Here is a 21,108-nt window from a genome sequence, read left to right as displayed (position 1 = left end):
AGCTGGGGTCGTCGGGGTCGTCGTCAGGAAGAGGAAGAAGAAGACTCGGCAGCGGCAGGAAGAGGAAGAAGAAGCAGCACGCGAGCAAATTTTCAAAACAGACGGGCAAAACGGCGTCGTTTTGGCCCAGGAAATTTTTTTAAATGACCTGGCCAAAACGGCGTCGTTTTGGGCCAGGCCGAACAAAAAAAAAATAATTAAATTCCCACCGTGTCCCCCCCAGTCCCAGCCTTCCTACCCGACTCAAAAGCCCCAATTTCTTTTGTTTTTGTCATCCTCCAACCCTAACTCAATTCCCCCAAACCCTCAACTCCTCTCCTCCCTTGCTGCTGCTGCTCCCAAACCCTCAACGTCAACTCCATCTCCTCCCTTGCTGCTCCTCTGCTGGCGGCTCCAACTCCATCTCCTCCCTTTGTTTATATTGTGAGTATTTATTTTGAATATTTTGTATATGTAGAATATATTTAATTAATTGAAATTCAATTCATATTTATTTTGTGAGTTTTTATTGTGAGTTTTTATTGATGGTTTGTTTATATTGATGATTTGTTTATATTGTGAGTTTTTATTGGTTTGTTTTTATTGATGGTTTGTTTATATTGTGATTTTTTATTTTCATTATTTTGTATATGTAGAATGCAAGATGAGATATTTAATTTAATTGAAATCCAATTCATATTTATTTTGATTATGTTTATGGTTTGTTTATATTGTGAGTATTTATTTTGAATATTTTGTATATGTAGAATATATTTAATTTAATTGAAATTCAATTCATATTTATTTTGATTATATTGATGGTTTGTTTATATTGTGAGTTTTTATTTTCATTATTTTGTATATGTAGAATGCAAGATGAGATATTTAATTTAATTGAAATCCAATTCATATTTATTTTGATTATGTTTATGGTTTGTTTATATTGTGAGTATTTATTTTGAATATTTTGTATATGTAGCAAGCATTATTATGGAACAGTTTTTTAAGAGAAAGTCATCATCGGGTTCGGGTAGTTCGAATAATGTTGATAGTTCAAATACTGTCGGTAGTTCAAGAACTCCAAGTTCAAGACAAAGTCAGTTAGATGATGTTTTGGGTAATCTTCAAGCGGATCCTGGATTAAGAACTCGAATAATAGATTATGACGCTAATATGAGAGATGAGGTCCGAAGATTATATCTACAAAAAGGACCTTGTCAACCTAGAGGTCATAATTTCCCAATAACTAATATGTCGGGAATTAATCGACGCTTCATTCCCCAATGGTTTGATGAGTTTGATTGGTTGGAGTATAGTGTATCTAAAGATGCGGCATTTTGTCTCTATTGCTATCTCTTTAAAACCAATTTTGAACAAGTGGGTAGTGAAGCTTTCACTGGAGATGGATTTAAGAATTGGAAGAAAGGGAGAGAAAGATTTAAGATGCATGTTGGACCGGTTGGGAGTGTTCATAATAAGGCTAGAGAAGCTGCTACAAATTTGATGAATCAAGCTACACATATTGAAACGGCAGTGAGCAAACACTATGACCAAGCTCGTAAGGCTTATCGCACATGCGTGATTGCTTCAATCAAGTGCACTAAGTTTTTATTGCGACAAGGTCTTCCTTTTCGTGGCCATGATGAAAGTGCCACTTCAAGCAATAGGGGAAATTACTTGGAGTTATTGCAATTCCTTGCAGATAATAATGATAAAGTTAGAGAAGTTGTGATGGAAAATGCTCCGGGGAATCTCAAATTACTAGCTCCTTCCATTCAAAAAGAAATTGTGAATTCATGTGCCCTTGAAACACTTGATGCTATCATGGATGGTCTAAAAGATAGATTCTTTTCAATATTGGTGGATGAAGCACGTGATGTGTCTGTGAAAGAGCAAATGGCTATGGTGTTGCGTTATGTGGATGACAATGGGCATGTAATTGAAAGATTTGTGGGTATCCAACATGTTACCGACACTACTTCAAGTTCACTAAAGGATGCTATTGACACATTGTTTTCTCGCTACAGTTTGAGCATTTCCAAGCTACGAGGACAAGGTTATGATGGTGCTAGCAATATGAGAGGTGAGTTGAATGGCCTTAAAACAAAGATATTGAGAGAACAACCTTGTGCATATTATGTTCATTGCTTTGCTCATCAACTTCAACTAGCTCTTGTTGCCGTAGCAAAGAATAATATAGACATTGCCTCTTTTTTTTGCAACGGCTAATAATGTGGTTAATCATGTTGGAGCATCTTGTAAGCGGCGTGATTCACTTAGAGGGCAACTTCAAGAAGAGCTTGTGATAGCTTTTGAAAATGATTGTCTTATAACGGGGCGAGGCTTAAATCAAGAAACAAGTCTCAAACGTGCCGGTGACACACGATGGAACTCACACTATGGTACCTTGATTAGCATCATTTCTATGTTTTCATCCGTGGTTCATGTGCTTCAAATGGTTATTGATGATAATCCCAATGAAAGTGCGGGTGAAGCAAATACGTTAATGAGAGTGATACTTACTTTTGAGTTTGTGTTTCACCTTTTCTTGAAGAAAGTCATATTGGGACTCACAAATGATTTGTCACAAGCATTGCAAAGGAAAGATCAAGAAATTGTGAATGCAATGGCTTTAGTGAAATCATGCAAGGAAAAGCTATATTGGATGAGGAATAATGGGTTCGATGCATTGGTTGATGAAGTATCTTCTTTTTGTGAAAAACATCATATTGATGTTCCTAACATGGAAGAGGCATTTATACTTCCAGGGAGGTCAAGGCGTTATGCTCCAATAAAGACAAATCGTCATCATTATCGTGTGGAGCTCTTTATTTATGTCATTGATGAGCAAATTACGGAGTTAGAGGATCGCTTTAATGAGGTAAATACCGAGTTGCTTATTTGTATGGCATGTTTGAGTCCGAAAGATTCATTTGTAGCTTTTGATAAACCAAAGTTACTTCGTCTTGCTCAATTTTATCCTCAAGACTTTTCGGATGAAGATCGTTTGGCACTTGAAGATCAACTTGAGATTTATATTCATTATGTGTGTTCCAGTAGTGATTTCTCTCAATTGGAAGGGATTGGTGATCTTGCAAAAAAAATGGTGAAGACAAGGATGCATCAAGTATTCAATTATGTATATTTGCTCATTACATTGTCTTTAGTTTTACCAGTTGCAACTACTTCAGTGGAGAGAGCATTTTCTGTCATGAATATTGTTAAGGGTCCACTTAGGAACAAAATGGGAGATCAATGGTTGAGTGATAGCTTGCTTGTTTATATTGAGAGAGATATTTTTGCTTGTATTGAAAATGAAGCTATAATGCTTCGTTTTCAAAATATGAAACCTCGTCGTGGACAATTATAGTTTGTAATATTGTTTCCATTATGAATTATGAATGAAAGTACTATGATTTCATTTTCAATATGTTTTTCCATCCTAAATTTTTATTTGAACTTTTACACTGCGACCCCTTGGGGTAAGATTCCTGGATCCGCCACTGTGTGTGGGTGTGGATGTGTGGGTGTATACATATACATATACATATATATATATGTATGTATATGTATATTTTGTTCCTCTCTCTTGTTCTTGCCGTTGGTGCTACGACGACGACTGATGATCAAAAGGTTGGTTTGTCAGACTCTCCTTTGTGCCTCACTTTCTGTATGAGCTCAGTAGCGATATGGATCTGTCACCAACCTACCTTTGAATCTCGATCTGATTAGAATAGTCTCTCTCTTCAGAAAGGACACGTGGTTCCTTCATATATAATCAAAATAATGAGTATTTTAATGGTCGAGTATTATTCTTATATATTTATATATTACATAAATGATGAGTTAGAACATCTACAGCAGACTTCCTAAATGAGCTCCTAGCTAAAGCTTAGAGAGGATTTGAAAATGTTCATTTCCAATCACACTTCCAATCCACTTCTTGAGATAGAGATTATACTATGAGCTACTAAATCAAAGGAGTGAGACTGGAGAACCTAGCATTAATCACTAATATTTAATAATATTTTAAATAAAAAGTCTCTGCATATTAGTCCACAATTATAGCTTCCTAACTTAGAGTCACTTAGTACTACGGTTCAATTCTTGTTAAATACGAGTTTGAACCACATTATTGCTAGTCAATTGTGGGGCTAAACCTATCATTGCCCCTTAGTATAGATAATATCGTTTGTTCAAAAAAAAAAACTTCCTAACTTAGAGAATATAATTGGAGAAGAAATTTTTTAGGGATCTCTTAAAATAATTTACTAGTCTTTTTAGCTGCAATCTAACTAAAAACTATTTCATTATATTTCTGATTTGATTAATACTTTGCAAGGATAATTTATGTGATACATCTTGAAAAATAACGGTTCGAATCGTTAAAGTTCAATGTGATGTGGTTCCCACAACTATTTCTTTTTCTTTCTTTTTTAAATTAAGATTCATTTCCTTAACTGCCTCTATTTACAATATAACTAAGATCTTGTAGAGGATAGAATAACATTAGTTTGCAACTATTTTTCCCAACTCATTGTAAAGATCTTGTAGAGGATAGAATCATTGAAGCATTATTAATCTTCTAAGCATATAAAGGGAGAATGCAAAGGATAAGGTTTTCATAATATTTAAATTACTCTCTTCTATTTGGATATCAAAAATTAAAAATAAAATCACAAAAAAGAATCCACGTAGTAGGACCATAGATGGTTACGTTCATTATTTTTTTTTTTGAAATATATTTAAATAAAAACAATAATATTTAAAATAAGTAAAATTAATAAATAATAAAAAAATAAAACAATAAAAAGAGTCGATTTCTAAACTAATAATTATGATACAAGAAAGATGTCTAATATATAAGGACAAGTCTTGCTCAAATCTACTATCGGAGGCCCGCTTAGGTCGGCCCCATGGCGACTTTTATTGTTATATAGGGGACTTTTCTGAGTTCGTTGTCATCTTTGCATAATAGTGCGGATAAGAATTCTAGAGAGGTTGACTACTTTTCTCAGTAATTCTAGAGAGGTTGACTACTTTTCTGAGTTCATTGTCATCTTCGCATTAAAGTAGTGCGGATAAGAATTCTAGAGAGGTATCACGATCAGAAGCAATACTGCTCATGAACTGACAGGTTTGTCCAGCATGCATTGACATTGAAAAGGCTTGGATCAATAATGTAATGCAATGTAATGTTGAATTAAGACGTCACGCAACTATAAACTTATTTGGTGTAAGTTGATCTTCTTTTACTAATCAGTATTGCCTCTTTTTCTTTCTGTTATGTTTCAGTATCAAAACGCCGAAGAGACATACACGAGGGGGGCTCTTTGCACTCGAGTTACACAAACAATTTTGCTGGACCTGAATGAAAAAAGTTGAAGTTTCATCATAAAATAAAAGCAACTTTAACGAAAAGCTCCAAGTACTGTTCACTTTAATGAAAAACCATATTTTTACACTAAAAAGTCAATCCTGGTACTGTTCACTTTACCATTTACTTTGTCCTTATTTTTAAAATTCAAAGTTTTCAAGCTGATTTCATTAGTTTTTCTTAAAATAAATTGACAAGAGGGTTTGGTAAACTTCCGATGGGAAACATTTCTTCACACTTTTCTCATGTGTAATGAATTTTCAAATCTAACACATGAGTCAAGCTACTTTGATACCATAATTAAAGTTCCAACATAAATCAATTGGCAGTATGACAAATTAACTAACTTCTTATCGGCCTTTGCAAAATTAGTGAACTTCCGATATGCGACATTTATTTACATTCACAATCTTGCAAAGGCCGATAAGAAGTTAGTTAATTTGTCATACTACCAATTGATTTATGCTGGAACTTTAATTAAGGTATCAAAGCAACTTGACTCACGTGTTAGATTTGAAAATTCATTACACATGAGAAAAGTGTGAAGAAGTGTTTCCCATCAGAAGTTCACCAAATCCTCTATTGTCAATTTATTTTAAGGAAAACTAACGAAAAGGGTTTGAAAACTTTGAGTTTTAACGATAAGGACAAAGTAAAGGATAAAATGAATAGTACTAGGATTGACTTTTTAGTGTAAAAATGTGGTTTTTCATTAAAGTGAACAGTATCAGAAGCTTTTCATTAAAGTTCCCTTTATTTTATGATGAAACTTCAACTTTTTTCATTCAGGTCCAACAAAATTATTTGTGTAACTCGAGTGCAAAGAGCCCCCCATGTATGTCTCTTCGGCGTTTTGATACTGAAACATAACAAAAAGAAAAAGAGGCAATACTGTTTAGAATAAGAAGATCAATTTACACGAAATAGGTTTATTATTGCGTAACGTCTTAATTCAACATTACATTGCATTACATTATTGATCCAAGGCTTTTAAATGTCAATGCATGCTGCCCAAACCTGTCAGTTCATGAGCAGTATTGCTTCTGATCTAGTCAAGCTAAATTTCTTGCTTCTGATCTAGTCAAGCTAAATTTCTTTAATGTAAACAAGAAATATAGACCGTCACCGTGATATTGCGTAGTCAACCTCTCTAGAATTTTTATCGGCACTACTTTAATGTGAAGATGACAATGAACTCAGAAAAGTCCCCTAAACTAACAACAAAAGTCGCCATGGGCGACCTAATCGGGCCTCCGACAGTAGATTTGAGCAAGACTTGTCCTTATATGTTGGAGGTGGATTGTCTGCCCTCTTATTTCCATACTCTCTCATCTTCTTCTGTTTATGTGGTCACGGTTAAGCTACGTTAATATTTTATATTTCTATTACTTTTTGTTTTATTATTTCTATAAAAAATTAATATAAAATGTTGACGTGACTTAACCGTGACCACATATCACAAGAGGGCATGAGAAGAGTATGGAAATGGAAAGGCAGACAATCCATCTCCTTATATAATAGACAATCCACCTCGTTATATATTAGACATCTTGCTTGTTTCATAATTATGAGTTTAGAAATCGACTTTTTTTATTGTTTTACTTTTTTATTATTTATTCATTTTACTTATTTTAAATATTATTGTTTTAATTTAAATATATTTTAAAAAAATAATGAACGTAACCATCTATGGTCCTACTACGTGGATTCTTTTTTGTGATTTTATTTTTATTTTTTGATATCCAAATAGAAGAAGAGTAATTTAAATATTATGGAAACTTTATCCTTTGCATTCTCCCTTTATATGCGTAGAAGATTAATAATGCTTCAATAATTCTATCCTCTACAAGATCTTTACGGTGAGTTGGGAAAAAAAGTTGCAAACTAATGTTATTCTATCCTCTACAAGATCTTAGTTATATTTAGTTATATTGTAAATAGAGGCCTTTAACGAAATGAATCTTAATTTTTTTTTTTTAAAAAATTAGAGTTAGTTATGGGGACTACATCACATTGAACTTTAACGATTTGAACCGTTATTTTTCAAGGTGTATCTCATAGATCATCCTTGTAAAATATTAACCAAATAAAAAATATTAGAGGCACTAATTAATTTCAAAGACCTTAGTTGCCAAATCAAAAATATTAGCATGCTGAAATTCTAGCCTTACATGAAGAAACTCGGGAATGCTTTTGGTTGAGAGCAGTAGTGGGCCATATTTGAAGCTCCTGTGATCTTCATCTCGCCGCTGATGTCCCGACGACGATCTTTGAAGACAACGTAGCTTGCATCAAACAGCTCAAGAAGGGTTACATCAAAGGAGACAACACCAAGCATATTGCATCGAAATTCTTCTTTACACCCTAACAACAAGAGCATTAGAAGATTGAAGTCATGCAAATTCGTTCACAAGACAATTTGGGGGACCTCTTCTCCATATCACTGCCGAATATGACGTTTCAGAAGCTTGTTCATGGAATTGGTATGCGTAAACTTTCTGAGTTGTAAATTTGCTATTTCTCTTTGGAATTATGTCAAACTCAAGGGGAGTATCTTGTAGATACTTGCTTAATGTACTCTTTTTCTCTACGATTAGGAGCATTTTTCCCATTGGATTTTTGCTAACTAGATTTTAACGAGGCACCCACCTTAGGCTGGTCATATCCTTGATGACGTCCCATAGACGTTTCTTTGATTTTTGCATTTCTCACGCATTTTTCCTTAGACTATGGATGTTGTCCCTCCTTGGGTTTTTACCATAGCCTTAAGGTTTTTTAGTAAGACTTACTACTTATGCAAGTTCCTACCTTATTGAGAATAAGCGTTGTTCCTTGGATTTAGTGTCGATGAGTCAATTTCCTCAAACTTCTACATTATGCTAAATGTACCTTGAGTATTTACACACTCAAGGAGGAGTGTTGTAAATATTCCTAGTTTAAGTGTGATTGTGTAAATCCAAGATTAGATTTTATTCTAGTTATCATTTCCTATTACAACTTGTATTACTTGGGGAAGAAGGAATATCTTCTCTCCTTCTACTGCTATAAATAAGGGCACAATGTTGGTGGGATAAGATTCTCCTACAATTCTATAAACACATCTCTCTTTTCTCTCTTCTCCTTGCCGCCAGCCACCCTAAATATTGTCAGATAAAATAGACCACAATAGTTCTATCCTCTACAAGATCTTAGTTATATTGTAAATACAGGCCTTTTAAGGAAATGAATCTTAAATTTTTTTTTTTCAAAAAATAAGAGTTAGTTGCGGGGACTACATCACATTGAACTTTAATGATTTGAACCATCATTTTTCAAGGTGTATCTCATAGATCATGCAAAATATTAACCAAATAAAAAATATTAGAGGCATCTAATTAATTTCAAAGAAATTGATGAACACTTTGTTCTCTACGAAACATTGAAACTCCACTGTAATAATTAAATAGGCAAATGGTTTCAGATTGAATTGGATTTTTGTAAGGATGATCTATGAATCGAGACCTACAAAATAGACAATTCGAATCGTTAAAATTTGATGTAGAGTCGGATCTACAATTAATCCCCAATTTTTAGAAAAATTGGAAATCCCTATTGTAAATTAAGAATAAAGCAACCACGCACAGTTCATCCTTTTTTAGCCTTTTCTAGACATTGATACATGTCATCTCTAGTGATATGTTTTGTCTTATGAAGTCAAAAACAACGAAATAGTTTTTAGTTAGATTGCAGCTAAAAAGACTAGGAAATTATTTTAAGAGATCCCTAAAAAATTTCTTCTCCAATTATATTCTCTAAGTTAGGAAGGTGTTTTTTTTTTTTTTTTGAACAAACAATATTATCTATATTAAGAGAGAAATGATGGGTTTAGCCTCACAATTGGCTAGCAATAATGTGGTTCAAACTCGTATTTGACGAGAATCGAACCTAAGACCTCTTACTTACAAGGAAAGAGGAAATCACTAGACCGTAGTACTAAGTGACTTTAAGTTAGGAAGTTATAATTGGGGACTAATATGCCGAGAGTTTTTATTTGAAATATTATTAAATATTAGTGATTAATGCTAGGTTTTCCTTTCTCACTTCTTAGATTTAGTAAATCATAGTAGAATCTTAATCTCAAGAAGTGGATTGAAAGTGTGATTGGAAATGAATATTTTCAAATCTTCTCTAAACTTTAGCTAGGAGCTCATTTAGGTAGTGCTCTAACTCATCATTTATGTAATATACAAATTGATAAGAATAATACTCGACCATTAAAATAGTCATTATTTTAATTATATATGAAGGAACCACGTGTCCTTTCTGAAGATAGACAGACTATTCAAATGAGATCAAGATTCAAAGGTTGGTTGGTGACAGGTCCATATCGCTACCGAGCTCATACAGAAAGTGAGGCACAAAGAAGAGTCTGTGACAAACCAACCCTTTGATCATCAGTCGTCGTCGTAGCACCAACACATTCATATGATGAGCAAATACCCATTGGTTATGGATAATCGCGGTTACCCAGTTGTTTAAATTAAACTGTTACGGTTATGGGTAACTGTTTAGATAAATAGACGGTTATGAGTATAACTGTTTACTTGCAAAATTTAAATGTACGGTTATGGGTATTAACCGTGGTTATAAACGGGTTACCGTTTACCTATTTGTTTTATATATGTAAAATTAACATAAACTACGTTCCCTATTGGACAAAGCTTAGATCAATGCTATTGACTATAGTGCATGATTTCTGTAGCTAATAAAATATAGTTTTTCTTAACCACTTTAAATTTCATGGCCCATTATATATATTATGTTAATGCTTTACATTCCGAGTTAAATAACCCAAGAATACTATCTTTTAACAGTTTTCGTAACCCAATAATACTTAGCAAATTTTATATTACCTTCATTGTTAACAGTTAAAAATATCATCCACAAATTATTATTTCAATTATTGGAATGGTACAAAGACTTAAAAAAAATTAAAATGGGGAAATGTACGATGAATGTACCTATAACGGTGTTAGAAAAAGAAAATTATGACAAATTTTTCTTTTTTAATTTTCAAATTATTAAAAAAAACATGTTGACGGATGAAAAATGAGTAAATGGTAAAAAAAAATGGATAAACGGGTTAAAAAAGGATAAACGGGTAAACGGTTACGATTAAATGGGTACGCGGTTATGTGTATGGTTAACCGTTTATAAATGGTTATGAGTATGAGTATAACCATTTAGGCAATTACCCAACGGGTAAACGGTTATGCGGGTATGAGAATAAACGGTTATGGATAAATAACCACGGTTACCCGCCCACCATAACTATTGCCCATCCCACACCCACACACATAGTATTGTACACAGTTAATATATATACCATTACCAGAGCCTATCTAAAACACCAATCACTTGCAGCGTACGCAAAACGCTAAGTATGGAAGAAAAGGAATTTGCAGGGAAGAGCTTGTACGGTGGTTCTCTTCCTGTTCCTAGTGTTCAAGAATTAGTACAGAAGCCAATACTCACAATCCCACCCAGATACATACAGCCTCATCATCAAGAGATCATTTGTTCTGATCATCATGCTCATCAAATACCATCCATTGACATGCAGAAATTGCTTTCCCAAGAATCAACCATTTCTGAATCTGAACTAGCCAGGCTCCATTTTGCTTGCCAAGAGTGGGGTTTCTTTCAGGTAATTAAATTACCTAGCCTTTTCCACTTAAATCTTTCATCATATAGTTCTGATTGTTTTTTACCCACGAGTTCGAGGAATTTGTCGATGATCATTTCGTCTAGTATCATCTAGTCTTCGTTGGCGATATGAAGAGCAGTACATAACTATGTAATCATGTAATTAAATATATATATATATATATATATATATATATATATATATATATATATATATATATATATTTCACCTCAAGTTAAGCTTAATTAGTAGTCCACTTCTATATCAAACTTTCCCTTGATTTGTCGTTGGTTGAAATTCATGTTAGCAACAAGTGAGTCAAACTTAAAAATAGCCAGCCTACCCTTTTGGAAATTCATTGCTTCGACCTTTTGGTTAATTAAGGACCTTTTTACCGATAAAACCATTTTATGTATCAATCGAATGGGCTGATCTGAAAAATATTGAGGTTTCATAACAAAATCAAGTGGTAATATGAAGTGTAGCTCAGCTACTATAAGAGCATATAAAGTCTCTTCTCTCCGATTTGGAATTCATACTGTCAACACCCTTACTCACGTGTTGTGGGTTTTTAAGTCTAACACATGAGCAACACAAATTAGATAACGTGAAGTACATGTGACCGTTGGATTTACATGTGAGACCAGCCCCCCTACTCGGGTGAAGTATGATGCAAACAGATACCACGATGTGGAAGCCTAGGCATTAAGCTATAAATTAGCTTGCTACAAAAAAAAAAATTCGTTAATATGTTGCTACAAAATATATTTTAGTTTTTTTTTGTTCTTTTCCTTGGTTAACTTGGCTACTTTCTAGGCCTAACCTATGTTTTTTTCACCTTGCCTGCATACTAAATTTTAGAATTTGCTATTTCGTAGGTTTTTTGGCCATAGTATTCACTCTATATATTTTTACAGTTGGTAAACCATGGTGTGAGCTCTTCCTTGTTGGAGAAAATGAAGACAGAAACTCAAGAGTTCTTCAACCTGCCCATGGAAGAGAAGAAAAATTTTTCGCAACAGCCAGGAGATATTGAAGGTTTTGGACAATCCTTTGTAGTTTCTGAAGACCAAAAACTCGATTGGGCTGACACTTTCGTCTTGACCACCCTACCTGTCCAACTGAGGAGGCCCCACCTACTCCCAAAACTCCCTTCTCCTTTCAGGTCCTCTCGTGATTCCAAATAAATATGTTTGTTTATGATTTTGTGCGATATGAATGTGAATGCACGAATATATCGAAGAGTTATGTTATGTAGTAAAAGAAAAAAAAAAAACTGATTTTATTACTGACAATCTCTAGTTGAGTATTGACATAAGTGAGTGAAACATATAGACTTACTTCTATTAAGACGTGTTATTAATGAAATCATTTTTATGTGTCTAATAATATTATTGATAGATATCAGTGCATTAGGGCATCTAGGTTATATTCATCCTAACATGATTTTCCTATACAAAACTCAGGTGTCGAATTAGTTTTTTATATTGGTCCTTTTTATGAGGTAAAATATTGTTTCAAATCTTTTGAATCTATACGCATAGGTACGCCACATAATTCGTAAAATGTATCCACAACAATGAACTAGAATAGTACGTACCTACGTGTATAGTATGATTATCACCATGGTGAAACCCTAATTATGGCACCAATATTTAATAAAACAATCATCGACATTAATACAATTTTCTATTTTATATTTGAAAGACTAAAAACAATTTATTTTAGGGTGTTTTAGGGATACGCCTAGGGCTGGTTCGGTATGGGATACTGAACCGAAACCCTTGTCTTGATTTCCAAACTGAAGTTTTTGGAAATTCCAATTTCAAGACTGATCCCAAACCAATTTTTCAAGAATCCCGAAATAGTTTTGGGCTCATGTGTCAAAACAATCGTAACAACATAGAAGCTTCGTTTACAGCTAAGCAGTGTAGTTAAAGTAGCAAATACACACATGAATTTAGAGAAAGTCTTGGCAAAACATTTTGCTATTACAACATTCATCGAAAAATAAAGAAAACTATCGTCCCCCAGAATCTCCAAGGCAAGAAACCAAACTCATTGGCCTAAATTCTCTCATGCCTATAAAGAAAGAGAGGGGATTGTTGTAACATCCCACATCGTCTAGGGGAGTGGATCCTATAAGCCTTTTATGTATATTCCCATCTTTACCTAGCACGAGGCTTCAGGTTTCATCGGAACTCCGAAGTTAAGTGAGTTCGCATGAGAACAATCCCATGATGGGTGACCCACTGGGAAGTTCTCGTGTGAGTTCCCAGAAACAAAACCATGAGGGCGTGGTTGGGGCCCAAAGCGGACAATATCATGCTACGGCGGAGTCGAGCCTGGGATGTGGTGGGGGCCCGAGCCAGGATGTGACAATTTGGTATCAGAAGCCAATTCCTGGTCGGATGTGTGCCGACGAGAACGTCGGGCCCCTAAGAAGGGTGGATTGTAACATCCCACATCGCACAGGGGAGTGGATCCTATAAGCCTTATATGTATATTCTCATCTCTACCTAGCATGAGGCCTTTTGAGAGCTCACTAGTTTCAGGTTCCATCAGAACTCCGAAGTTAAGCGAGTTCGCGCAAAAGCATTCCCAAGATTAGTGACCCACTGGGAAGTTATCGTGTGAGTTCCCAGAAACAAAACCATGAGGGCGTGGTAAGGGCCCAAAACATACAATATCATCCTATGGTGGAGTTGAACCCGAAATGTGGTGGGACCTGGGCCGGGATGTGACAATTGTAAGAAACATAGAATTCAAATATGGATGGTATCTTGCTAATAAAACAAATCTAATCCACCATGTTTTATGAAGGCTTCGTGGTTAAAAATTCCAAAAAATAATACCGTGAGCTGATTAAAAAAATGAATTTATATAAACTTGCCTTGCTATCAATGTTGTTGGAAACACAAAACCCTAGAATTCAAACGAAAGTGAAAGCCCCCAAATCCAAAACCCTAGAATTCAAATGCTTAAATTAAAAACGAATTGAAGCCACAAACAGACTTTACCACATCAAAATTACCATATGAAGACAAGAATATTACCTTAATGAAGAGAGAAGTAGAAGGAAGCAGTGTATTGATTATAGAATGCAGAGGAAGTTATCAAATGCAAAAAGAATGGAAGACTGGAGTCTAGATGTAGTGTGAAGGTAAGGGGGATAGAGTGAAAGAGTGGAGGTCAAGAGAGAGAGAGATTTGTGGGTCTGAACTGAAAGGAGTACATGAGTAGGGAGGGAAGGAAGTGAAGGTGAGGCGAGGTCAGAGAGTTTGGCGAAAAGGTCAGAGGGTGAAGGTGAAGGTGAGGCTGGGTTTCATTTTGAATGAACGGCTGAGATTAATTCTCAACCAATCCAATGACTTATAATATCTAAACCTATATATATTTTAACTTCGGTTCGGTTTGGGATTACCAAAAAAATTAGATTGTGAGACCGATTCCCATACTAAAAAGGTCTGGATTGGTACCAAAATTTTCCGGATTTTCGGTTTGGTTTTGGGATTTTTTGGGCACGGTTCGGAAGTTTCGGTATTTTTTTTTTCCACCCCTAGATGCACCCTTACAACTCCTATTTTATAGACAAAAACCACCTATGTTTAAATATTCAAATAAAATACAAATTTCATAAAGACAGCAATGTAGAAAAATAATTGACTATTATACAAAATAATTGCACCTCGTGCCACATTATCTAAATTATTTCAATAAATGTTACTGCTCACTCTAATTAGAAAATAATTATGCCACTTAGTATCATGGTCTAGTGGTATTCCTCTTCACTTGTAAGTGAGAGGTCTTAAGTTCAATTCTCGCCAAAAGCAAGTTTGAACCATATTATTGCTAGCCCATTGTAAGGCTAAGCTCACTCCTCCCTCTTAGTATAGATAATATCGTTTGTTAAAAAAAAATAATAATAATTATGACATTTATTATTACCCTTAATAATTATAACACGTATTATTACCCTTAACACACACACACACACACACACACACACGCACACTAGCATTTGTGACATACCCCGACCGAGATCAAGGTATGCTGGTCGTCACGTGAGAGTGACGTAGCTATGTGCACAGTGCGAAATCAATAATGATAGGAAATATACGAATAATTAAAAACCAAATTACTAGAGTGCACTACTAAACAGGAAGTGATTGGAGTTAGTTACAAAAGTAAACACTCCTAATCAGAGCATAATAAGTCTAGGTGTAGTCCAGTAGGACAAGTACTAGTTATACAGTACCAGGAATGTCTTACTATTATTTAGATAGGTCAGAACTGCCGATGTCGTCAAGCCACCAACAACAAGCTTACTTAAAACCTAGAGGGGCGCAAAACAGAAAACGTGAGTGAGCAAAAATAAATGTTTTACAAAATCATTTCATTTATCAACATAACTAACCCCTCGCAATAAAACATGTATAATTTTTCCCATAATCAAGATATAAGCATATACCTAAATATATATGAAATCATATCAATTCAATTCATGCTTCAAATAATCATATTCATATGTATGCCATGCCAAGATATAATAGAGTAAGCAATTCAGGTAAGGTTAATTTCATAGAAATATAACATATTAGCTGGAACCCCTGTGGTAGTCTGTACGGCTGAATTCATAGCTCAAAAATCACTCTAACCGGAGTCACTACTATGACCTATACGGCAACATATTGCACAAGAGTCGGAACCAAACAAAAAGGTCTATACAACAATAATCGGTGTAATATAATCATGCTCAATACTACTCTCACATAATAGCTGGGCGATAAATCGCTAGTTACCTACGAGTCGGAACCATAAATAAGGTCTGTATGACAGGACTGTACACCTAAATTGGATCCAATATGAGCATATGGTGCGGGAGGTGACATAATAAACAAGCATGTGTCATATCTATGACTAAATCATAATCACCCTACGTGCAGTTTTATGAGCTCAACATTATTCAACCACATATCGCATCATCGATGATTCACATAACCAAACACAACTTACCTGAGCTTACCTGAGCGTCCACAACACCACATTTATATATATAAAGCATCACATACCAATTCATGTATGAATTATAAACTTATATGCATGGCATTATGGCATACTATCATTTAAACACATATTTCTAGGAAAATATCAAGTATATAATATATAATGAAAACCAAAAGCCCACTCACTGGTATGTCGACAGGTCGTAACCCCCGAGTCGCCCATGGATACGCTCGTCCTCGGGATAAGTCTCACCTATATGTGAATTAACTATAAAAACGTTATTTTAAAGCACATACACAAAACTAGCTAATAACTTCTCATACAAAGCTCAATTTTGGTATTTGAATATACCAACGTGACCTACATAACTTCACGAACATCGTGATATTTTAAAAATAATTTTTCTGTGGCTCACGCGCCCCCACACATCGGGGAGGGCATGACTTCACACACATCATCTTCAACCTCCAGACGCCGAAACAGTGTCGCCGGCGCCGGATTCTAGGCAGACCTTGCCTTTTTCTTGCTCGTTTTTGCACCATTTTCCACAAAATTTTCACCAAATGTCATAAATCACGAGAGGAAGAAGGTTATACCTCTTTGGAGCTTCAAATCCCTCGAAAACTCGTCGGGAAAATCCTACCAAAATCGGCCACCTTCGAACCTCGTGATCCCAACGTCAAAACCGAGCCAACGAATCATTCCGAGCTTCGTGAGAACCTCCTAGAGCTCGCTGTGAGCTTGGATTGTCCTAAAACATAACCATTCAAAAGTTCATGAATAGTGCTCAACTCGGAGCTTGAGTTTTCATCGTGATATCAAACGAGTTCTTACCTGAAATGGGTACCTTTGCACTTGAAATGGAATAAGGAACAAAATGGTGTGCCCAAAACCTTCGATCTGTGAAGTTTGAGGCGTTCTTGCTCTTGTCCGTACATATAGCAAGGAGAGAAAGAGAGAGTGAAACGGAGAGAGAGTACGGGAGTGAGAGAGAAGGTGATGTGGATGTGTGTGTGTGGTCTCATATGTCCACCCACTAATCAAACCAATTATTTTTCTTACTTGCAATTGGGTCCAACATACTAGGGACTCATCAAATTGGTCCTTAAACCAAAACTTAGTCACACAACGCCACCAACGCTCAAGGGCAATTCCGTCTTTTCATATCGCCCAAAATTATTTCCAAAATAGGCTGTGACAATTTGCCTACACACTTTATTATTATTTTTTTAATTTTGAATATTGGAGATATTTTAACACCACCTGTAGGTGAGGTTTCAATAAATAAAACAGTAAAATTTGGACCTATGAAATTACATTATTGCCCATCATTTTTTTTTTTGTGTGATAGAAGACTAAATAGTCTTTTCACCCTCTTTTGGTTGACAAAGAGGGTTTTATTAATAGGTAGTTTAGATATAAATTATTTGCACATAACAGTGCTACAAATACGTACAAAAATATTATACCAATTAGTTTACCTATTTACAAATCGAAGATGAGCGAATAACTTATTTTTATAGGTAAATTATTTACATGTATTATTAAATAAATTGAGCAATAGTAATATGCAATTGGCCCTTTACCACAATGGTGGAAAGGAATTGGACCCTTACATGATGGAATGAGTTCAAATTTCGTCGGTGACTAATCTTAAAAATCTATTTTTTGACAAAAAAAAAACAACAATAATATGTATTGTCAAATAATTAATTTATAATTTTATTTAAACTATAGGTAAATTATTTTTTAATAAAAAATAACAACCCTTTATTATGTAGGGAGCTCATTTTGTATGCATATAGGGCACAATTTATTAGTATAAGATATATGTACAATTAATAAGTAAATTAATTTTGAATCAAACAATATTGCTTTATTTTGTACGTAAATTATTTTGCATATATTGTAACATATTTTAGGCACAATTTATCATTATAAGATATATGTACAAATAATTCACCTATATTTATATAATGCAGAGAGAATTTAGAAACTTACTCATTGGAACTGAAAAAGCTAGCCATGACTATCCTATCACAAATGGAAAAAGCTTTGCAGATGGAAACCAATGAAGCGACCAACATATTCGAAGGTGCATTGCAAGCGGTGAGGGTGAACTATTACCCTCCGTGTCCTCAGCCGGGGAAAGTCCTCGGTCTGACCCCTCACTCTGATGGTGGAGCTCTCACCATCCTCCTACAAGTCAATGAAATGGATGGCCTCCAGGTAAAGAAAGATGGGATTTGGGTTCCTGTGAAGCCACTACCAGATGCCTTTATTGTGAATATTGGAGACGTTCTAGAGGTAATGATTTTCACTGATAACTTTAACCTTTTGAATATTATCTTGCACGATACGTAGATGAAAACGTTACCAACTGTCATTTTCATACCATTGACCATTAGGTGATCCATTTATTTTTTTAACTACATATAGTTCATATTCAAAATTAATTTACACCGTAACGTAGAAAAATATCTGGTAAAAAATAATTTTACTCCAACATTAATCAATACCAATTTTAAAAGTGTATATAAAGAGTGTAGTGTTAAGAACAAAAGTTAGTTGAGTTGGTAAGGATCGTTCTCTTTGCTAGACCAAGACTTAAGTTTGAGTCTCGCTGCTGACAATCCCTTTTGGTGAGCAATTTGTAAAAAATAAAAAATAAAAAAAGCTAAATCTCCCCTCTGTAAGTCCTAAAAAAACATCTTTTATGCCCTGGACCTAAAATGGGTAATCTCCTCGCTCTAAACTTTTTGTTACCTAAAAAAAAAAGTGTAGCATTATCCATGTCATGTTTACAGACTGTATTGCAGCTGTTACCTTTTATTTTTTGTGTTTAAATTTATGCATGTAAGCGTGACAGATTATAACAAATGGGACTTATCGTAGCATTGAACATCGTGCAACTGTGAACTCTGAAAAAGAAAGGCTCTCAATCGCCACATTTTACAACCCCGGAGTTGATGGTGAAATCTGCCCGGCCTCTAGCTTGATCACTGAGCAAACGCCTGCAGCATTTAAAAGGCTGAGTGTTAAAGAATATTTCAAAGCATTTTTTCAACGCAAGCTTCATGGAAAGTCTTTTCTTGACGAATTGAGGATTAAGTAATGATGTTAAGCAGTAGAGAGATCACTCTGAAGAGAACAAAAAGGTTTATGTAAATTTCTGAAGAGAATAAAAAGGTGTCTGTTGTATAATTAATATTGCCCAAATGATGTATCAAAAATTATCATCTAATAATAAGTTTGGACACAATTCGCTGGTTGTTATTGTTAACTACATTGGAGAAGAAGCAAAGATGAACAATTGTAAAGCCAAGGAATGAAGTTTTATAGAGAAGAGAAAAGCAAGAGAGAGAAATGAAATCTTTTGTATTGATGATTCTGATCCATAACAATTACACAACTAAGATTGTTATATATACTCTATCAAGACTTAGCAACTACGCTACTAATCTAACTATATAACCGACTTCTAACAAATCAGTCTAACAACCATGCTGACATGGCACTTCATTCAACATCCCCCCTCAATCTAAGCTGGGATTTCCAAGCTTTAGATTGTAACAATGTTAGAGAAATGCAGAACAATGAAATCCTTCTTGGTCATGTACTCCTAACCCCGCTCCCATCATCAATTAATCCTCCATGGCAATCAACTTCCCAAAGAATTTCAGCCCCTCAAACTTATTTCTACACCGCTGTAGCTACTGTTTCTTTGCGATAAGGTTTCCAATATTGCACAGTCAACAAGCTTTACAACCACAGAAATCAAGAAACACATCCCTCTTCGGCAATCGGCCTTCAATGAAGAAAGGGAACAAGAAGTGCACTCCGGCAATCGGCCTTAATGGAGTTGCACACAATAACAAGAAACAAAACTTTTCAAGAACGTTACTCCGGCTATCGGCCTTTAAGGAGTAACACACAATATCTGAACAAGAAATTTTCACTCCGGCTATCGGCCTTATGGAGGAAACAATTTGCATTCAACACACTCTTGGCAATCGGCCTTCAAGTGCACAAATCAAACAACAGAAAGGAATGGCTATCGGCCTTTGTATTCCTTCAACACACTCTTAGAAAATGGCTATCGGCCTTAATAGAGAAACCGACATATATGAAAACCCCATCGGAGAAATAAATTGGCACTGTAACATTTAAGCAAACAGATGGAGTGCAGAGCCAAGAACAAAACCTGAACCCCGAAATCGACGATCTTAGACCCATCAGAGTCAACCAAGAAGTTTCCGAGCTTGATGTCGCCGTGAAAGCGTCTGTGACCATGGAGATACGACATGGCATTTAGCGTCTCTCTCATCTTCTGCCAGTCTCGAACCCAGAAGCTGACCATGGCATTGAGGCTACCTAATACTCAATCAATCTTTGCAACAAACTTTGAAACAAACACCACTATCTCGAAAAACTCTGATTTGAAACAAACTTTGCATCGATCTTCACATGAAAAATTCTAAGCAGGGCAATTCGTCAAACACGTGGAGTGCACCCATGTCTGACCTTTCTTCCATACCAAAGAACAGAGTAGAGATCCAAGAATTCATTGTCCCATTCCTTCAAACAGTTGGAGTGCACACCAGAAGAAACAGTATCCATAACAGCTTCAGTTTCGTCGCTAGCTATATTTCCAGTAATACCATCAGCTGGAAGCAAAACTCCCATAGCAACAACTTGGACAAGGTCACTGGAGCGAATCACAAGAGTCTTGATCAGTGCCCCATTTCCCACATTAGCATCACTCTTCCCCTTTTTGGTCATCCTTGCTTTCTTCAAAACAATACCGTACTCAGTCTCCACAGAGGCAGTGTAGAAGATTCCAGAATACACAGAACCATCCTTGACGTGGACATCAACTGGGAGGCCAATGATGCACATGGTGGCAAAGAGCAAGGCCTCGCTCAGCGAAGAAGAAGAGGACGAAGAGACAGTCTCGTCGTCTGTGAAATCTCTGTTTCTGCAACCCATTTTTTCTATTTTCTCTGTCTTTTTCCGATCCAACCCAGGAAGGTTTGGCCTTCTCCGTGTCTGGTTGCAG

At 35.4% G+C, this 21,108-nt stretch overlaps 3 protein-coding genes across 3 annotated transcripts in view; 2 read left to right on the top strand and 1 right to left on the bottom strand.

The window, feature by feature from the left end:
* The window catches only part of LOC126590036 (protein SRG1-like), a 102,121-nt gene that overhangs the window by 69,078 nt on the left and 11,935 nt on the right, over positions 1-21,108 (bottom strand). The gene's annotated exons all lie outside the window — the stretch shown is intronic.
* LOC126590465 (uncharacterized) lies at positions 970-5,364 on the top strand. Its single transcript, XM_050255918.1, has 4 exons — positions 970-1,096; positions 1,682-2,062; positions 2,232-2,860; positions 5,275-5,364. Exons 1-4 carry the CDS (start codon positions 970-972, stop codon positions 5,362-5,364), a joined length of 1,227 nt encoding a protein of 408 aa, XP_050111875.1.
* On the top strand, positions 10,734-19,326 carry LOC126590038 (protein SRG1-like). Its single transcript, XM_050255516.1, has 4 exons — positions 10,734-11,042; positions 11,960-12,207; positions 18,032-18,356; positions 18,919-19,326. Exons 1-4 carry the CDS (start codon positions 10,779-10,781, stop codon positions 19,162-19,164), a joined length of 1,083 nt encoding a protein of 360 aa, XP_050111473.1. The 5' UTR covers positions 10,734-10,778; the 3' UTR covers positions 19,165-19,326.

Source organism: Malus sylvestris, chromosome 11 (genome assembly GCF_916048215.2).
Source record: "Malus sylvestris chromosome 11, drMalSylv7.2, whole genome shotgun sequence".
Lineage (NCBI taxonomy): Eukaryota > Viridiplantae > Streptophyta > Magnoliopsida > Rosales > Rosaceae > Malus > Malus sylvestris.
This window is presented reverse-complemented; position numbering and strand designations above follow the sequence as displayed.